Raw genomic sequence first — 17,623 nt, forward strand, 5'->3', positions numbered from 1 at the left:
TTCTTCAGCGCTCTATTGGGAGACCCAGACGATTGGGGTATAGCTACTGCCCTCCGGAGGCCACACAAAGCACTACACTAAAAAGTGCACGGCCCCTCCCCTTCTGGCTATACCCCCCGTGATATCACGGGTTCTCCAGTTTTAGCTTTGTGTGCGAAGGAGGTCAGACATCCATGCATAGCTCCACAGATTTTAGTCAGCAGTAGCTGCTGACTATGTCGGATGGAAGAAAAGAGGGCCCATATAGGGCCCCCAGCATGCTCCCTTCTCACCCGTGGATGGTGTTGTAAGGTTGAGGTACTTATTGCTAGTACAGAGGCCGGAGCCCACATGCTGTTTTCCTTCCCCATCCCCATGAGGGGCTCTGGGTGAAGTGGGATCTTACCGGTCTCCAGGCACAGAGACCGAGCTCCATCCACAGACCCAAAAGAACCTGCTGGATATGGAGCTGAGTATCGTCAGGGACAGGCCCTGCTACATTAAGGTACTCTGTGTCCCCATGCACATCGCGCCCACACACACCAGCATTGCTGGGAGTGTTAGTGCGCCGGGGACAACAGCGCGGAGCGCTGGTGCTATTATTCACTGCAGCTTTGCTGAGTGAATTTATGTATTGAAAACGGCCGCGCCGGCCGCTGCTGGTTGTTTTTTTGTTTTTTTGTTTTTTTTTTACATTGCGGCGCGGCTGGGACTTGTGGTGCGCCGGGGGACTTCGGCGTCGGCCGTGCACATAGGACGGCCGCGCTTATTACTCGAGTCCCCGGCTTTGCGGCCTAGTTTTCGTTTCGTTCCCGCCCCAGCCCTGCCAGTCAGAGGAGGGGCGGGACGCTGTACAGAAGCTCAGCGCAGGGAGCTGGAGTCTGCTTTGCATTCTCCGGCCCCCTCTCACTGAACACAGTGAGACGCCGGGTTCCCGCTCTTGGCTGGGGCTCGCCCACGGCCCGCCCCTCTGCACAGGACGGGGAAGAGAAGCCGGCAGCCATTATGGTTTCCACTCTGGGAGAACGGAACCAGTCACAGGTTTTTGGGCGACCTCGCACCCGCTCTTGTGCGGGCGGTAAGCAGTACTGACACCACTAATGCTGAAGTGGGTTTTTGGACTGTGTGCTGATATGCTATGCACTGTACTGTACTGTCGCTATTCTGGGCAACAGCAGCAAATAAGCATTGCTGCTGAGGCACAAGCTTTCAATGCTTCTTCGTTTGCATGTGCTGCAGTGTTTACTGTCAGATTGGGCAACAGTAGCAGTAGAGCAATTTGTGCTAAGGCACAAGCTTTCAATGCTGCTTCGCTTGCATGTGCTGCACGGTTTATTGTTATGCTATACATTCACTGTATGTCGCTATTCTTGGCTAATGCGCCCAGATAAACAGACAAAGGCAGCAGTAGAGCAATGGTGCTACGGCACAAGTTTTCAATGCTGCTTGACTTGCATGGGCTGCAGTGTTTACTGTCATGCTTGTATGCTATACATTCACTGTATGTCGCTATCCTTGGCTAATGTTCCTGGATAAATAGACAACAGCAGCAGAAAGGCTAGGGTGCTAACGCGCAAGCTTTCAATGCTGCTTGGATTGCATGGGCTGCAGTGTTTACTGTCATGCCCGTATGCTATACATTCACTGTATGTCGCTATCCTTGTCTCATGCTCCTAGATAAAATGTGCCAAGCCACAAGTTTTCAATGCTGCGATGTACTACATGTACTGAAGTGTTTATTTGTACTTCATGCTTGTATGACTATTCACTGTACGGTCGCTATCCTCGGCTAGGCTCTTAGATAGCTAGACAACAACAGCAGAAAAAGACAAGTTGCCAATGCACGGGCTTTCTATGCTGCTTGTACTGCATGTCATACGGTCCCAGGACCCCCAGTGCGTGCTATTGCTCAACCGGGGTCTCTGCTATATGTGGCCAAAGGAACCGCCTGTGATCTCTGTCCAGAGACAGGGACGAAGTTGCAGTTTTTTCCGCTGATATATTGTCTGTGACTATGACTGACATCTTACAGACTTTGCACCCCAAGCAGACCGTGGGCAATATAGTTGCAATGACCCTGGCCGCCCTGATTTGGAGCATCTCAAGGCGCCAGAGTGATTCCAGGCATCCCAGAGAGCAGGCATCCGACACGGTCGACAGTCCCAGATGGCCTAAGCGGGCTCGCTGGGATTAGCCCTCGACTCCATCACTGGTCAAGGTCCCAGCTGGAGTACTCTCTGTACGATGAGGCAGACGTAGCTGTTCAGGACTCTGATCCTGAGACCGCTCTCAATCCGGATACACCGGATGGTGACGCTATAGTGAATAATCTTATTGCGTCCATCAACGAAAGGTTGGGTATTTCTCCCTCAACTCCTCCAGTGGAGGGGTCAGCTTCACAGCAAGAGAAATCTCTATTTCAGTATCTCAAGCGTATATTGAGTACTTGTTTAGCACTCTGACTCCAGAGACGCAGTCCAGAAACGACACGCTTATCACGATAAGCGTTTCTCCGACCGTATTAATGAGACACGTGTCGCTCCCCCCTGACGTGGTCAAGCGCTAGACCCAGTATCCAAATGTGGATCCCCCAATCTCCATGCTTGCAGCTAGATCTATAGTTGTAGTGGTGGATAGGACTTCACTTCAAAATGCCATTGACAGGCAGATTGGCCTCTGGTTGCAATCTGTCTATGGAGCTATCGGCAAGTCGGTTGCTCCGGCAGTCGCAGCCGTGAAGGCACTCCAAGCTATTTCAGCTAGTATTGCGCAGGGGGTCGCTGTCACAGGTACTCTCGGTCCCAGCAGCGTCTTTAACTCGCAATGTCGGCATGGCGAATCATGCTGTTATTGCTGTCCGAGACTCTACGAGCCGGACGTCAGTGGCCTCCGCCAACTCCGTGTTTTTACGCAGAGGCTAGTAGTTGAGAGAGTGGAACAGAGGCTGCTTCCAACGAAGTGCTTAACCAGGTTGCCTTTATCTAGTGATAGTCTGTTGGTAAGGGTTGAATGAAATCATTCAACTATCCAAGACGACTCAAAAAGCCCAGAAGGGCATAGATTCCTAGCGGGCTCAATCACGCCCGGGGAAGGCAGCCGGAGGAACCGCTACCAAAGCGCTTTCCTCATAATTTTCAGCCCTCTCACTCCGCAACCGCGGGGGGGCAGACTCCCCCGCTTTAGCGGCATTTACCTACCGCAGGTCAAGGGCCTGTGAGTGAGAGTCAGTTTGTTTTCAAACTACCGCACCGACCGAGCCGAGGCTCTTCTGCAGGCGGAAAGAGCGGTAATCCCTGTTCCTCTTCAGGAACCAGATACGCATTTTGCTCCGACCTGGTCGCGGTGCCAAAATAGGACGGCTCCTTCCGTCCCGTTCTGGAATTTATACTGCTTAACAAGCACGTGAAAACCAGGCGGTTCCGGATGGCGTCACTCCGCTCCGTCATTGCCTCTCTGTCTCAAGGAGTTTTCCTAGCATCAATAGACATCAGGATGCTTATCTACACGTGCCGATTGCTCCGAGGCACCGGCGTTGGCTACGATTCGTTATTAAAGACGAGAATATTTCGTTTCGTAGCCATACCCTTTGGCTGGCGACAGCCCCACGGGTGTTCACCAAGTTCGTGGCAGCAGAGGGAGCAGTCCCGCGCTCTCACGGTCACTCTGTGATCCTTTACTTGGGCAATCTACTGGTCAAGGCACTCTCCTTTAGAAGCATGCCAACACAACCTGAACATGGCGCTGGACCCTTCCCAGAGTTTCGGGTGGGTCTTCAACTTTTCAAGGTTGAACCCAATCGCTGGCATCTCCTGGAGAGTTTTCACACTCTCTCAGCGATAGTGAAGCTTCCGCTGGACAAACAGCGTTCACTACAGACGAGGGGGCAGTCTCTCCTTCAAGGAGGCGCCTCATCCATAGGCGAGTTTTTTTCACGCAGTTTCATCTGCGTCCGCTTCAATAGCACATTCTTCGCTTATGGGAGGGAAGTCGATGTCCCTACACAGGAACGTGCCACTTTTCCAGACGGTCAAAGACCGTCTTCAGAGGAGTCCACTCTTCAACTAAGTGGTCTGGAGCTCTGGGCAGTGTATCTTGCACTGCAAGCCTTCCTGCAGTGGCTGGAATGCAAATAGATCCGAATTCAGTCGGACTATCCACAGCGGTGGCATACACCAACCACCAAGGCGGACTACGCAGTCGACAAGCCTCCCAAGAGGTCCGGCGGATTCTGCTATGGGTAGAAGACAGAGCATACACCATATCAGCTGTTCACATCCCGGGCGTACAACACTAGGAAGCAGACTTCCTCAGTCGCCAGGGCGTGGACGCAGGGGAATGGGCTCTGCACCCGTTTGTTTTCAAGAAATCTGTAGCCGCAGGATGAAGACGGACGTCGACGTCATGGCTTCTCGGCAACAACAAGGTCCCGATTTTCATGACGCGGTCTTACGATCAAAGAGCTCTGGCGACAGGCGCCTTGGCTCAGGATTGGTCACAGTTCCAGCTACCGATTGCTGCCACACCATCCTCGTCGCCCCAGATGGCCGGGGAGGTCGTGGTACCGAGATCTGTGGCATCTCACCGTCGGTCGACCGTGAGCACGACGTCATTGCCACCATGAGACGGGCTAGCCAGCCGCGGTCTGCCAAGATCTACCACAACTCGTGGAAGATATTCTTATCTTAGTGTTCTGCTCAGGGAGTGTCTCCCTGGCCATCGGCATTGCCTACTTTGCCTTCCCTCCTGCAATCTGGTTGGGAAAGAGGTTGGTCGCTCGGCTCCCTTTAAGGGCAAGTCTCGGCACTATCCGTGTTCTTTTCAGAAGCGTCTAGCACGTCTTCCTAAGGTGCGCACGTTACTACAGGGGGTTTGTCATATTGTGCCCCCGTACAAGCGGCCGTTAGATCCATGGGATCTGAACAGGGTACTAGTTGCTCTCCAGAAGCCGCCTTTCGAGCCTCTGAGGGAAGTTTCCCTTTCGCGCCTGTCACAGAAAGTGGCCTTTCTGGTTGCGATCACGTCGCTTCGGCGAGTGTCTGAGCTGGCGGCTCTGTCATTCAAGGCTCCCTTCCTAGTATTCCACCAGGACAAGGTGGTGCTGCGGCCTATTCAGGAGTTTCTCCCTAAGGTTGTATCCGCGTTTCTTCTTAATCAGGATATATCCTTACCTTCCTTTTTGTTCTCATCCGGTTCTCCGGTATGAAAAGGATTTACAGTTGTTAGTTCTGGTGAGAGCACTCAGAATCTACATTTCCCGCACGGCGCCCATGCGCCGCTCTGAGGCATTTTTTTGCCCTTGTCGCTGGTACGCGCAAGGGGTTGCAGGTTTCTAAAGCCACCATGGCTCGATGGATCAAAGAACCAATTCTTGAAGACTACCGTTCTGCGGGGCTTCCGGTTCCTTCAGGGCCGAAGGCCCATTCTACCAGAGCCGTAGGTGCGTCCTGGGCATTACGACACCAGGCTACGGCTCAACAGGTGTGCCAGGCAGCTACCTGGTCGACCCTGCACATTTTTCACCAAACATTATCAGGTGCATACCTATGCTTCGGCGGACGCCAGCCTAGGTAGAAGAGCCCTGCAGGCGGCAGTGGCTTCCCCATAGGGGAGGGCTGTCTTGCAGCTCTAACATGAGGTATTTCTTTACCCACCCAGGGACAGCTTTTGGACGTCCCAATCGTCTGGGTCTCCCAATAGAGCGCTGAAGAAGAAGGGAATTTTGTTACTTACCGTAAATTCCTTTTCTTCTAGCTCTTATTGGGAGACCCAGCACCCGCCCTGTTGTACTTCGGGATTTTTTTGTGGTTTGCGGGTACACATGTTGTTCATGTTGAACGGTTTTTTCAGTTCTCCGATGTTACTCGGAGTTAATTTGTTTAAACCAGTTATTGGCTTTCCTCCTTCTTGCTTTGGCACTAAAACTGGAGAACCCGTGATATCACGGGGGGTATAGCCAGAAGGGGAGGGGCCGTGCACTTTTTAGTGTAGTGCTTTGTGTGGCCTCCGGAGGGCAGTAGCTATACCCCAATCGTCTGGGTCTCCCAATAAGAGCTAGAAGAAAAGGAATTTACGGTAAGTAACAAAATTCCCTTCTTCTTTATTATATGCCATTAAGGCTGAGATATGAACATGGTGAATATGCTTGATGATATGAGTATGGCGAATATTGTGATCTGATAATATTCTTATATGTAGTGATTGGAGCTCTTTCTCTCCTCCTCCTTAGGGGTATCCCCATGGAAATATATTAAAGTAAATAGCCTTAGTCTGGCGGGGTCCATCTTTGTATTTTTGAGGAGAATTGTTTTCTTTATATCTACCTGGCAGCACTTGTAGTGATTATTGTGTGTCTCATTAAGTAATAAATTGTATTCTTGCATGTCTACTTGTATGTACATTAGCATTTTGGTAACCGTGAATCTTTGTCAGTGTCCTCTTTTTTATGATATAATTTTAACTTTTTTCAATAAAGATTTCTGAATTTTACATATGGAATTTATTCTTTGGCTCAATTTACTCGTTTCATTAAATAGGTTTCTTCCTCCACCAGTTCTCCATTTTGTCCCTAAGTCACTTATAACCAACAATGTTGTGTACTGAGGAAATCATCCAGCCCTGATATAAAAGCTGTTATACCGTGTTTTTCCAAAAATAAGACCTCCCCCCAAAAATAAGCCCTAGCAGGGATTTTCAGCATTTTCGGAGAAAGGCTTAAATATAAGCCCTCCCCCGAAAATAAGCCCTAGTCCCGGATCAATAATGAAGTGTCCGTGCAGCTAAAAAAGATACAGATACTGCAGGACACTTCATTATACACAGCGGCACCCGGCAATTACACTGACCAGACACCGAGCAGAGGACCTGCAGTGATCACACACCCGCACACATCAGCTTTCACACACACACACACATACACACACACACAATCAGATCTCACACACACACCAGATCTCACACACAAGCATCGGATCGCACACACAGTCATATCGCACACATAATCAGATCGCACACACAAACATCGGCTCACACGCAAACAACAAATCACACACACACACACAAACATCGGATCGCACACACATCGGATCGCATACACACTCACCTCATCCAGCGACACCGATCTCTTCTCGCCGGGAGAATCCTGAGAGGCAGTGCGGTGCAGCGTGACGAACAGGACCTGCGGCCGGACACGTGACTTGCTTCATTCTCTGCTGCCGTAAGTGCTGGATGTGATGTGTGTGTGTGTGTGTGTGTGTGTGTGTCTGCAATCGGCTGTGTGTGTGTGTCTGCAATCGGCTGTGTTTTTCTGCGATCGGCTGTGTTTTTCTGCGAACGGCTGTGTGTGTCTGCGTTCGGTTGTGTGTATCTGTGATCGGCTGTGTGTGCCTGCGATCTGCTGTGTGTGTCTGTGATGGCTGTGCGTACCTGCGATCGGATGTGTCTATCTGTGATGGTTGTGCGTGCCTGCAATCTGCTGTGTGTATCTGTGATCGGCTGTGTGTGCCTGCGATCGGATGTGTGTATCTGTGATGGCTGTGCGTGCCTGCAATCTGCTGTGTGTATCTGTGATCGGCTGTGTGTGCCTGCGATCGGATGTGTGTATTTGTGATGGTTGTGCGTACCTGCGATCTGCTGTGTGTATCTGTGATCTGCTGTGTGTGCCTGCGATCGGATGTGTGTATCTGTGATGGCTGTGCGTGCCTGCGATCTGCTGTGTGTATCTGCAATGTGCTGTGTGTGTATCTGTGATCGGCTGTGTGTGCCTGCGATCTGCTGTGTGTGATCTGCTGTGTATATCTGCAATCTGCTGTGTGTGATCGGCTGTGTGTATCTGTGATCGGCTGTGTGTATCTGTGATCGGCTGTGTGTATCTGTGATCGGCTGTGTGTATCTGTGATGGCTGTGCGTGCCTGCGATCTGCTGTGTGTGATCTGCTGTGTGTGTATCTGTGATCGGCTGTGTGTATCTGTGATCGGCTGTGTGTATCTGTGAGCGGCTGTGTGTATCTGTGAGCGGCTGTGTGTATCTGTGATCGGCTGTGTGTGTCTGTGATCTGCTGTGTGTGCCTGCGATCGGCTGTGTGCGATCTGCTGTGTATATCTGTGATCTGCTGTGTGTGTGTGTGTGATCTGCTGTGTGTGTCTGGAATCTTCTGTGTGTGTCAGCGTGTCAGCTAGCAGCAGGGTAGGACGGCGTGCAGCACCGACCGGAGATCACAGGAGGACCTGGGAACCACGCAGACGTCCTGGTCTGGTGAGTACGAGTCTCCTGGGAAGTGGGGGGGGTCTGCTTTTTTGGGGGGTAAACTTACCCCCAACCGTGTTTCTCCAAGAATAAGACCTCCTCCAAAAATAAGCCCTAGCGCTTTTTTGGGGGGCAAAAAAAATATAAGACAGTGTCTTATTTTTGGAAAAACACGGTAGTATCTGCCATTACTACCTCTTGTGGTCGGCATTCCACAGTCTGACTGCTCTAACTGTAAAGAACCATTTCCTATTTAGCTGTCTGAATCGCTTTTCTTCCACTCTCAGTGAGTGCCTCCTGGTGCTTAGTATTGTCTTTGGAAGAAATAAGTCATGTGCCAGTCCTTTATATGGACCACACACGTATTTATACATACAAATGAGATCTCCTCTGAGACGTCTTTTTTCTAAGGCTAAGTTCACATTTCCGTTGTTTTGCATCAGTCACATGCGTTGCTTGACGCATGTGACTGATGCGTTGTACAATGGATGACAACGGTGACAAAGAAAATAATTTCTTTGTCGGACTCCGTTGTGTGCGGGGGGCGGAGCTGAGGACGTCAGTGCCGCGGTCTGCATGGCTGGGGACAGGTGAGTGTGTGTGTGTGTGTGTGTGTGTCTACATGCGTGTGTACATGCGGCGTGCGGGAGGGGGCGGAGCCGAGCGGGGCCGTGGAGCTGAGGACGTCAGTGCCGCGGGGACTGCAGGGCTGGGGACAAGTGAGTGTGTGTGTGTATGTGTGTGTACACATGCGGAGTGCGGGAGGGGGCGGAGCCGAGTGGTGAAGTGTCTGCCTCCTTGCACACTGTATCCAGGGTAAATATCTGGTAACTAAAAGCAAAGCACTTTTTGCTTGGTTACCCGATATTTATCTTGGATACCAGCTTAGCGCGGGCTCCCTACACCCGTAACCACTGTAAATATCGGGTAACTAACCAAAGCGCATTGCTTGGTTACCCGATGTTTATCCTGGTTACGGGGGCGGGGAGCCAGAGAGCGCATGCGCAGCGAAATCCTGCGGATCGCGCTGCTCAAAAAACGTTACAGGCTGCGTTGCTCCCTCCCAGCGGTCAGTTAAAAAACGACTGACCGCAACGCAGCATCATCAGTCACAATCCGTCACTAATAGAAGCCTATGGGGAAAAACAGGATTCCTGCAAAATATTTTGCAGGATACCGTAATTCCTCAACGCTACGGATTGTGACTGATGTAAAACAATGGAAGTGTGAACTTAGCCTAAGCTAAACATATCTAACTTTTCCAACCTCTCCTCATACGGGCGGCCTTCCTCCATTCCTTGTAGTAGTCTTGTTGCCGCCTTTGAACTGACTCTAACTTCTGAATGTCCTTTTTAAAATGTGGAGCTCAAAACTGGATCCCATATTCCAGATGTGGCCTCACAAGTGATTTATAGAGGGGTAACAATACGTTGGGATCACGGGATCTAATCTCTCTTTTTATACACCCTAAAATCTTGTTTGCTTTTGCAGCTGCTGCCTGACATTGAGTGCTGCTGCTCAGCTTATTTGTAATGAGAATGCCCAAGTCCTTCTCCTGTTCTGTAGTCCCGAGTTTACTTCCATTTAATGTATATGCAGCTATAGGATTTCTCCGTCCTAGGTGCATTACTTTACATTTATCAACATTAAATCTCATTTGCCAAGTATCTGCCCATTTCAACGAGTTATCCAGATCGTTCTGTAATTTTGTACTATCAAGGTCCTTTTTCTATATAAACTTTATTATTATTATTATTATTATTAATCTGACCATTAAAATATACTCTGCATAAATATACAGCTACACTTTGAGGTGCTAAGGTTCGACACTTAGTGCATAAAAAAGACCAGTTTTATGTGAGCCCAACAGCCAGCGACAAGGTGTAACTCCTATGCTGGGTCCCAGCATAAGTGATACGCCTTGATGCTGGCTACTGGGCGCACATAAAACTGGCCTTTTTATGCGCTGTCTCAATTTTTTTATTTATTTCCTTAGCAGTAATGCATGTCCAAATTCCTATATTCAATCAATGTTTATCTGTCACATCACTAGATGTAGGACAGTCACCATTGTTATATCGTGTCTTTTTTCTGTATCTCCCAGGTTCCTGTTTGAAGGTTTGGGCTTTGCGGTCAGCAGCCTCTTCCTCCTCTTCGGGATCGCACTGGTTTTAAGGGTTGACTGTGCGGTCAGTAACTGGTTCAAAAACCTGACTGAGCAGCAGAACAGGTAGCGCTGGAGACAATGGAGATGGTCGAGGTGTCCTCAAACTGCCAGAGACTAGAATTCACTCAGTGCCTCGGATGGTTGTACCCCCACAGATCAGGACGTCGGCTTCTTTGGCATCGGGGAGTCTGGACGGAGTTGCACTACTGAATTATTATTTTTTATCCTTTTGGAAGCTAAGGCCATCATATCCAGACATCAGTATAAAAGTGCTGTGCTGACATTCGGGCATTTTGCACAATGGTTACAGGGAACTTCGCCGTGGCCCCAGTGTGACGGTACAACCAATGTGACCCAACCCTAGAAAGAACTCGCGGTGCCAAGCTATGTGAGCAGAACAGGACAGGTTGGAGGGCAGCTTATTGTGGACCTGCAGGCTGCCGCTGTGGTGATAGAAAACTAATGCCAAGGATTTTAGAGGATTAAAAAGAAAAAAAAGAAAAAGTTTGTGTTTGAAAAAAAATTTTTGACCTGGAATCCAAGCAGGATATATCCTGTATACAGTGTGTCCACCCATATCCTGTATACAGTGTGTCCACCCATATCCTGAATACAGTGTGTCCACCCATATCCTGTATACAGTGTGTCCACCCATATCCTGTATACAGTGTGTCCACCCATATCCTGTATACAGTGTGTCCACCTATATCCTGTATATGTATACAGTGTGTCCACCCATATCCTGTATATGTATACAGTGTGTCCACCCATATCCTGTATACAGTGTGTCCACCCATATCCTGTATACAGTGTGTCCACCCATTTCCTGTCCATCGCCATTAACATGAGAACGGCGGCAGCTATAGGCATAGAAGTGGTGTCTAGGTATAGTAAAGTAGCCATGCACTATGCAATGAAACCACCTATAGCGCCACCTGGTGGAAAACAATGGAGTTAGCATTTTTATCTCGAAAACGGAACGAGATAGAGAAAAAAAGTGAATTAAAAAATTGTAGGGCATCATCAATTCAATACAAATCAACACCTTGCACGAAGGTCTCTTCAGGCAATGGCCAAACTAAGGGTCATTTATATACCTAGTAATATTTGCCAGTCACCAATCACAAGGAAAGATAAGCGTGTAACCATGTCCTGGAGCCGCTTATCTTCAATACAATCTGATTTGTTCAATCCAGTGAGTCATGTCACCCTTAATGGCATCTTGTTACACTTGTTAGTGATGAGGTAGTGAGCAGGAGTGGACTCATTGGGCCACAGGGGGGACCTGGGCTCACCTAGACGTGGAAAGGGCTTGACTAAGCACCTACAGGGTAGACGCCGGGTACCACTGCCAGGGCAGTGTCTGGGAATATGGCAGCTGTATCCCAGGGTACAGGCAGGCTCCCGTACCGACAGGCAGAGTCTCTGGTGCTGGCAGGTGCAGACGGGATGGCTGAGGCAGACAGGATGGTAGGACAGACTGGCGGTCACTAGTGCTGGCAGGTGCAGACGGGATGGCTGAGGCAGACAGGATGGTAGGACAGACTGGCGGTCACTAGTGCTGGCAGGTGCAGACGGGATGGCTGAGGCAGACAGGATGGTAGGACAGACTGGCGGTCACTAGTGCTGGCAGGTGCAGACGGGATGGCTGAGGCAGACAGGATGGTAGGACAGACTGGCGGTCACTAGTGCTGGCAGGTGCAGACGGGATGGCTGAGGCAGACAGGATGGTAGGACAGACTGGCGGTCACTAGTGCTGGCAGGTGCAGACGGGATGGCTGAGGCAGACAGGATGGTAGGACAGACTGGCGGTCACTAGTGCTGGCAGGTGCAGACGGGATGGCTGAGGCAGACTGATTTGTGTCAAGAAAATCTGCTCAGTTTAAGCAAAGTAGATGCAATTTGCTGAAAACTTTTCTGCCCTCCATGTTGTTAACCCTCTTACATCATGGTTGGCAAGGAGGTCCCGCAAAATTATGTAAATTTATGCCAAGCTCCAGCTGTCCCAGCCAGGCACGGCGCCTGCTGTTTAATTTCCTAAATGCCTCGATCAGTAGTGATCGCAGCATTTAGGGGGGTTGGGAGACAGAGTGCACTCCCTCTAACCCCCCGATCGGGACCCCCACGGTGTGATCAAATCATTGTCATGGCAACCCGAAGTCATCATGATTACCTCCGGGTCAGCCAGCCTGTTAGACCATGTGCCAGGAGCATGGTCTTCGAGGCTTCTGCACCTAGGATTTCACTGTGTTGAGCGCCTTTGCTGGCTGCTGGCAGTGTTTTATCTGGCTGGTCTCCCCAAGATCAGTGATTGTTTTGTCTTGTTGGTCTAATAGGCATTGTTCCCACTAACCAGTTTCCTATTCCACACTGATGAGGGGCAATACCCCGAAACAGTTGTCTGTGGATGGATACCTGGCCTTGGTATTTCCCTTGTCATATCTTTAAACTTGTCAAAAAGTTGGATATTGACTAAAAGGGCCACTTAATATGGTGGTTATGGTGGTCTCCTAAAAAGAGCCACTTCTTGGCTAGGTCCTTCCCGGAAGGATATCTGGCTATTTTCTGTGTCGAGACTCCTAACAGAGGCTCCACAGACTTTTTTGATTTGGAGGCTTCTGTCAGTGTCACACTGACAGGTATAATGCATTGCAATACATTATAGCAGCCATCAGAGTAATATTTATTCACTTATATAGCGCTATTGATTCCACAGCGCTTTACGTACATTGGCAACACTGTCCCCATTGGGGCTCGCAATCTAAATTTCCTATCAGGATGTCTTTGGAGTGTGGGAGGAAACCGGAGGAAACCCACGCAAACACGGGGAGAACATACAAACTCCTTGCAGATGGTGTCCTTGGTGGGATTTGAACCCAGGACCCCAGCGCTGCAAGACTGCAGTGATAACCACTGAGCCACCCAAACAATCCACAGTCCATACAAATTAATGTTCCAAGTAAAAAAGTGAAAAAAAAATTGTAAAACCTTTTTTTAAAAAAAATGTAGAAAATAAAGAAAAAAAATTATACCAATAAATATGCATATTTATGTGAAAACAAAAATAAACAAAAAAGGTACACATTTTCAGTATCGCCGCATCCAGAATAACCCGATCTATAAAACTATCACACTAGTTAACCTCTCCAGTGAACACCGTAAAAAAAAAAAAAAGGAAACCACTTTCTTTTTATTATAGAAGGAACAAAAAAAGTGGAATAAAATGCAATCAAAAAATCATTTGTAAATAAAAATGGTACCGCTGAAAACGCCATCTTGTCCCACAAAAAAAACAGCTCAGTCAGCAAAAAATAAATAAAAAAAAGCTATAGCTCTCAGAATATAGCAACACAAAATCATTTTTTTTCCTATAAAATTGTTTTCTTCAGCGCTCTATTGGGAGACCCAGACGATTGGGGTATAGCTACTGCCCTCTGGAGGCCACACAAAGCACTACATTAAAAGTGCAAGGCCCCTCCCCCTCTGGCTATACCCCCCCGTGGCATCACGGGTACTCCAGTTTTTAGCTTTGTGTGCGAAGGAGGTCAGACATTCCATACATAGCTCCACAGATTTTAGTCAGCAGTAGCTGCTGACTATTTCGGATGGAAGAAAAGAGGACACATATAGTGTCCCCAGCATGCTCCCTTCTCACCCCTGGATGGTGTTGTAAGGTTGAGGTACCTATTGCTGGTACAGGGCTGGAGCCTGACATGCTGTTTTTCCTTCCACATCCCCTGGTAGGGCTCTGTGGAAGTGGGATCCTGCCGGCCTCAAAGCTCTGACGCCGGGCTCCATCCACAGACCCATTAGAACCTGATGGATACGGAGCAGGAGTACCATCAGGGACCGGGCCCTGCATCATACAGGTACTCTGTGTCCCCGGCAGGCACAGACACACTCCGGGCTGGCTGGGTGTTGTAGTGCGCCGGGGACCGTACACTGAGCTGGTGTTCCTACAGTTATCTGGGGGACTTTGTGTTCTGGGAACGCAGCGCCGACCCCCTCTGGACCGGGCGGCGCTGCTGTGACTTGTGGTGCGCCGGGGATACGCCGACCGCGCTTTTACGGCGGCGGCGTTTATAACTCTAGTCCCCGGCTTTTGGGCCTAGGACGCCGGCAGCTCCGATCGTTCCCGCCCCCACCCTGTCAATCAGGGTAGGGGAGAGACGCTGTTTCACGGCAGCGACGAGGGCTGGAGCCTGTTTTACATGCTCCAGCCCTCTCACTAGGCACAGAGGGAAGCAGGCTTCCCGCTCTTGGTCAGGAACGCCCAGGGCCCGCCCCCCTTCTTCTCTCAGAACGCCGGCAGCCATTACATGCATGTCTGGCTGGAGGAAGGACGCAAGGCTCTGGGAGACCTAGACTGAGGGGCTTTGGAAGACCACACACCCGCTCTTAAGCGGGCGGTAAGCGGCTTTTCAGCTGGCCCCTCTAGTGCCTCAGTGTATGTTAGTGTATTGTGTCACTGGACATAGATATTTATTGATTCCCTGCACTGTGAGGTCGCTTCCTGGCTGAATACCCCAGATCGCTCTGAGGAGGCAGCAACATGTCATCCACAAGACGCAAAGCTGCCAAGGCTAGGGCTGTGTGCACTGCGTGTGCTGCATGTGGGGCTGCTCTACCAGCAGGCTCCAAGGACCCCCATTGTGTGCAATGCTCAGATCCGGTGCTGCTTCGCCAGCCGGAGTCAGGAGAGATAGTGACCCAGGCTGAGACGCCTGTAAGTCCTGCCCCGGTGTCGGGGACAGACTTTGCAGTTTTTGCGGTTAATATGTCTGTGACTATGGCAAAAATCCTGGAAACTTTGCAATCCATGCCTGGGGCTCAGTCTATGGACACGGCGAGGTCTATGTCCTCTAATCCTCCGCAGTTGGATTTAATCCAGACTGCAAGGGGGTCCCCGGCTTCTCAGGATGAGTATAATGACTCAGATGATTGCCCCAGCCACCCCAAGCGGGCTCGCTGGGAAAGACCCTCAACGTCATCACACTGCTCAGGGTCTCAGCGCAATCAGTCTCCCTGTGATGTGTCTGAAGAGAGTGATCAGGAGTCTAATCCTGGAACCCCTCTCAATCTGGATACCCCGGATGGGGACGCCATGGTAAACGACCTTATCTCAGCCATCAATAGGCTGTTGGATATTTCTCCCCCAGCCCCTTCTGCAGAAGAGGCAGCGGCAGAGCAGGAGAAATTTCGTTTCCTCTATCCCAAGCGTAAATTAAGTGCTCTGTTGGATCACTCTGACTTCAGAGAATCAATCCAGAAGCACGACGCTCATCCAGAAAAGCGTTTCTCTAAACGTTCTAAGGATACACGTTATCCTTTCCCCCCTGATGTGGTCAAGCGCTGGACCCAGTGTCCAAAGGTAGACCCCCCGATTTCCAAGCTTGCAGCTAGATCCATAGTTGCAGTGGAGGATGGCGCTTCACTTAAGGATGCCAATGACAGACAGATGGACCTTTGGTTAAAATCTGTCTATGAAGCTATCGGCGCGTCGTTTGCTCCAGCATTCGCAGCCGTATGGGCACTCCAAGCTATTTCAGCTGGTTTAGCAAAAGTGGATGCTATCTTACATCCAGCGGTGCCGCAAGTGGCGTCCCTTACCTCGCAGATGTCCGCGTTTGCGTCTTACGCTATCAATGCGGTCCTAGAATCTACCAGCCGCACCTCAATGGCGTCTGCCAATTCGGTAGTTTTGCGCAGAGCATTGTGGTTAAAGGACTGGAAAGCAGATGCTGGTTCCAAAAAATGTTTAACCAGCTTGCCTTTATCTAGAGATAGACTGTTTGGCGAGCCATTGGCTGACATCATTAAACAGTCCAAGGGTAAAGACTCTTCTTTACCCCAGCCCAGATCAAGCAAACCTCAGCAGAGAAAGTGGCAGCAGAAGTTTCAGTCCTTTCGAGGTTCGGGCAAAACACAATTCTCCTCGTCCAAAGGGACTCAGAGGACGCAAAGAAACTCAGATTCCTGGCGGGCTCATTCACGCCCCAAGAAGGCAAATGGAGGAACCGCTTCCAAAGCGGCTACCTCATGACTTCCAGTCCCCTCCCTCCGCATCTCCGGTCGGGGGCAGGCTCTCCCGCTTTTACGACACTTGGATGTCACAGGTCAAAGACCGGTGGGTGACAGACATTTTGTCGCGCGGGTACAGAATCGAGTTCAGTTCTCGTCCTCCAGCTCGGTTCTTCAGAACCTCCCCACATCCAGACCGTGTAGATGTCCTGCGGCAGGCGGTGGACTCCCTAAGAGCGGAAGGAGTAGTGGTTCCTGTACCGTCTCAGGAACAAGGGAGAGGGTTTTACTCCAATCTCTTTGTGGTGCCAAAAAAGGACGGCTCGTTCCGTCCTGTTCTGGACCTAAAACTGCTCAACAAACATGTGCACGCCAGACGGTTCCGGATGGAAACCCTCCGTTCTGTCATTGCCTCAATGTCTCAAGGAGACTTCCTTGCCTCAATAGACATCAAAGATGCTTATCTCCACGTGCCAATTGCTACAGAACATCAACGTTTTCTACGTTTTGTGATAGGAGACGACCATCTTCAGTTCGCAGCTCTGCCATTCGGTCTGGCGACAGCCCCCCGGGTCTTCACCAAAGTCATGGCGGCGGTGGTAGCAGTCCTGCACTCTCAGGGACACTCGGTGATCCCTTACCTAGACGATCTACTTGTCAAGGCACCCTCTCAAGAGGCATGCCAACTCAGTCTACAGGCTACGCTGGAGACTCTCCAGACTTTTGGATGGATCATCAACTTTCCAAAGTCAAATCTGTCACCGACACAGTCACTAACGTATCTTGGCATGGAGTTCCATACTCGAGCAGCGAGAGTGAAGCTTCCGCTGAACAAGCAGCGGTCCCTACAGACAGGGGTGCAATCTCTCCTTCAGGGCCAGTCACACCCCTTACGGCGCCTCATGCACTTCCTAGGGAAGATGGTGGCAGCCATGGAAGCAGTTCCCTTTGCGCAGTTTCATCTGCGTCCACTTCAATGGGACATTCTCCGCCAATGGGACGGGAAGACGACTTCCCTAGACAGGAAAGTCTCTCTTTCCCAGACGGCCAAGGACTCTCTACAATGGTGGCTCCTTCCCACCTCATTGTCTCAGGGAAGATCCTTCCTGCCCCCATCCTGGGCAGTGGTCACGACAGATGCGAGTCTGTCGGGGTGGGGAGCAGTGTTTCTACACCACAGGGCTCAGGGGACGTGGACTCCGCAAGAGTCCACCC

The 17,623-nt window shown here is 50.3% G+C and overlaps 1 protein-coding gene across 2 annotated transcripts in view; it reads left to right on the top strand.

Moving 5' to 3' along the window:
• Window positions 1-13,359, top strand: part of PIGO (phosphatidylinositol glycan anchor biosynthesis class O) — a 73,028-nt gene extending 59,669 nt beyond the window's left edge. Inside the window, exon 11 of one of the 2 annotated variants that reach the window (XM_075327059.1) lies at window positions 10,325-13,359. In XM_075327059.1, coding sequence (XP_075183174.1) covers window positions 10,325-10,454 — 130 coding nt within the window. In that variant the 3' untranslated portion in view covers window positions 10,455-13,359. Of the gene's footprint in view, window positions 1-6,205; window positions 6,433-10,324 lie in introns of those variants that run through there. The other variant, XM_075327060.1, reaches the window with a different exon arrangement.
• The last annotated feature ends 4,264 nt before the right edge of the window (window positions 13,360-17,623 follow it).

The sequence above is a fragment of the Anomaloglossus baeobatrachus genome, chromosome 1, assembly GCF_048569485.1.
Source record: "Anomaloglossus baeobatrachus isolate aAnoBae1 chromosome 1, aAnoBae1.hap1, whole genome shotgun sequence".
NCBI lineage: Eukaryota > Metazoa > Chordata > Amphibia > Anura > Aromobatidae > Anomaloglossus > Anomaloglossus baeobatrachus.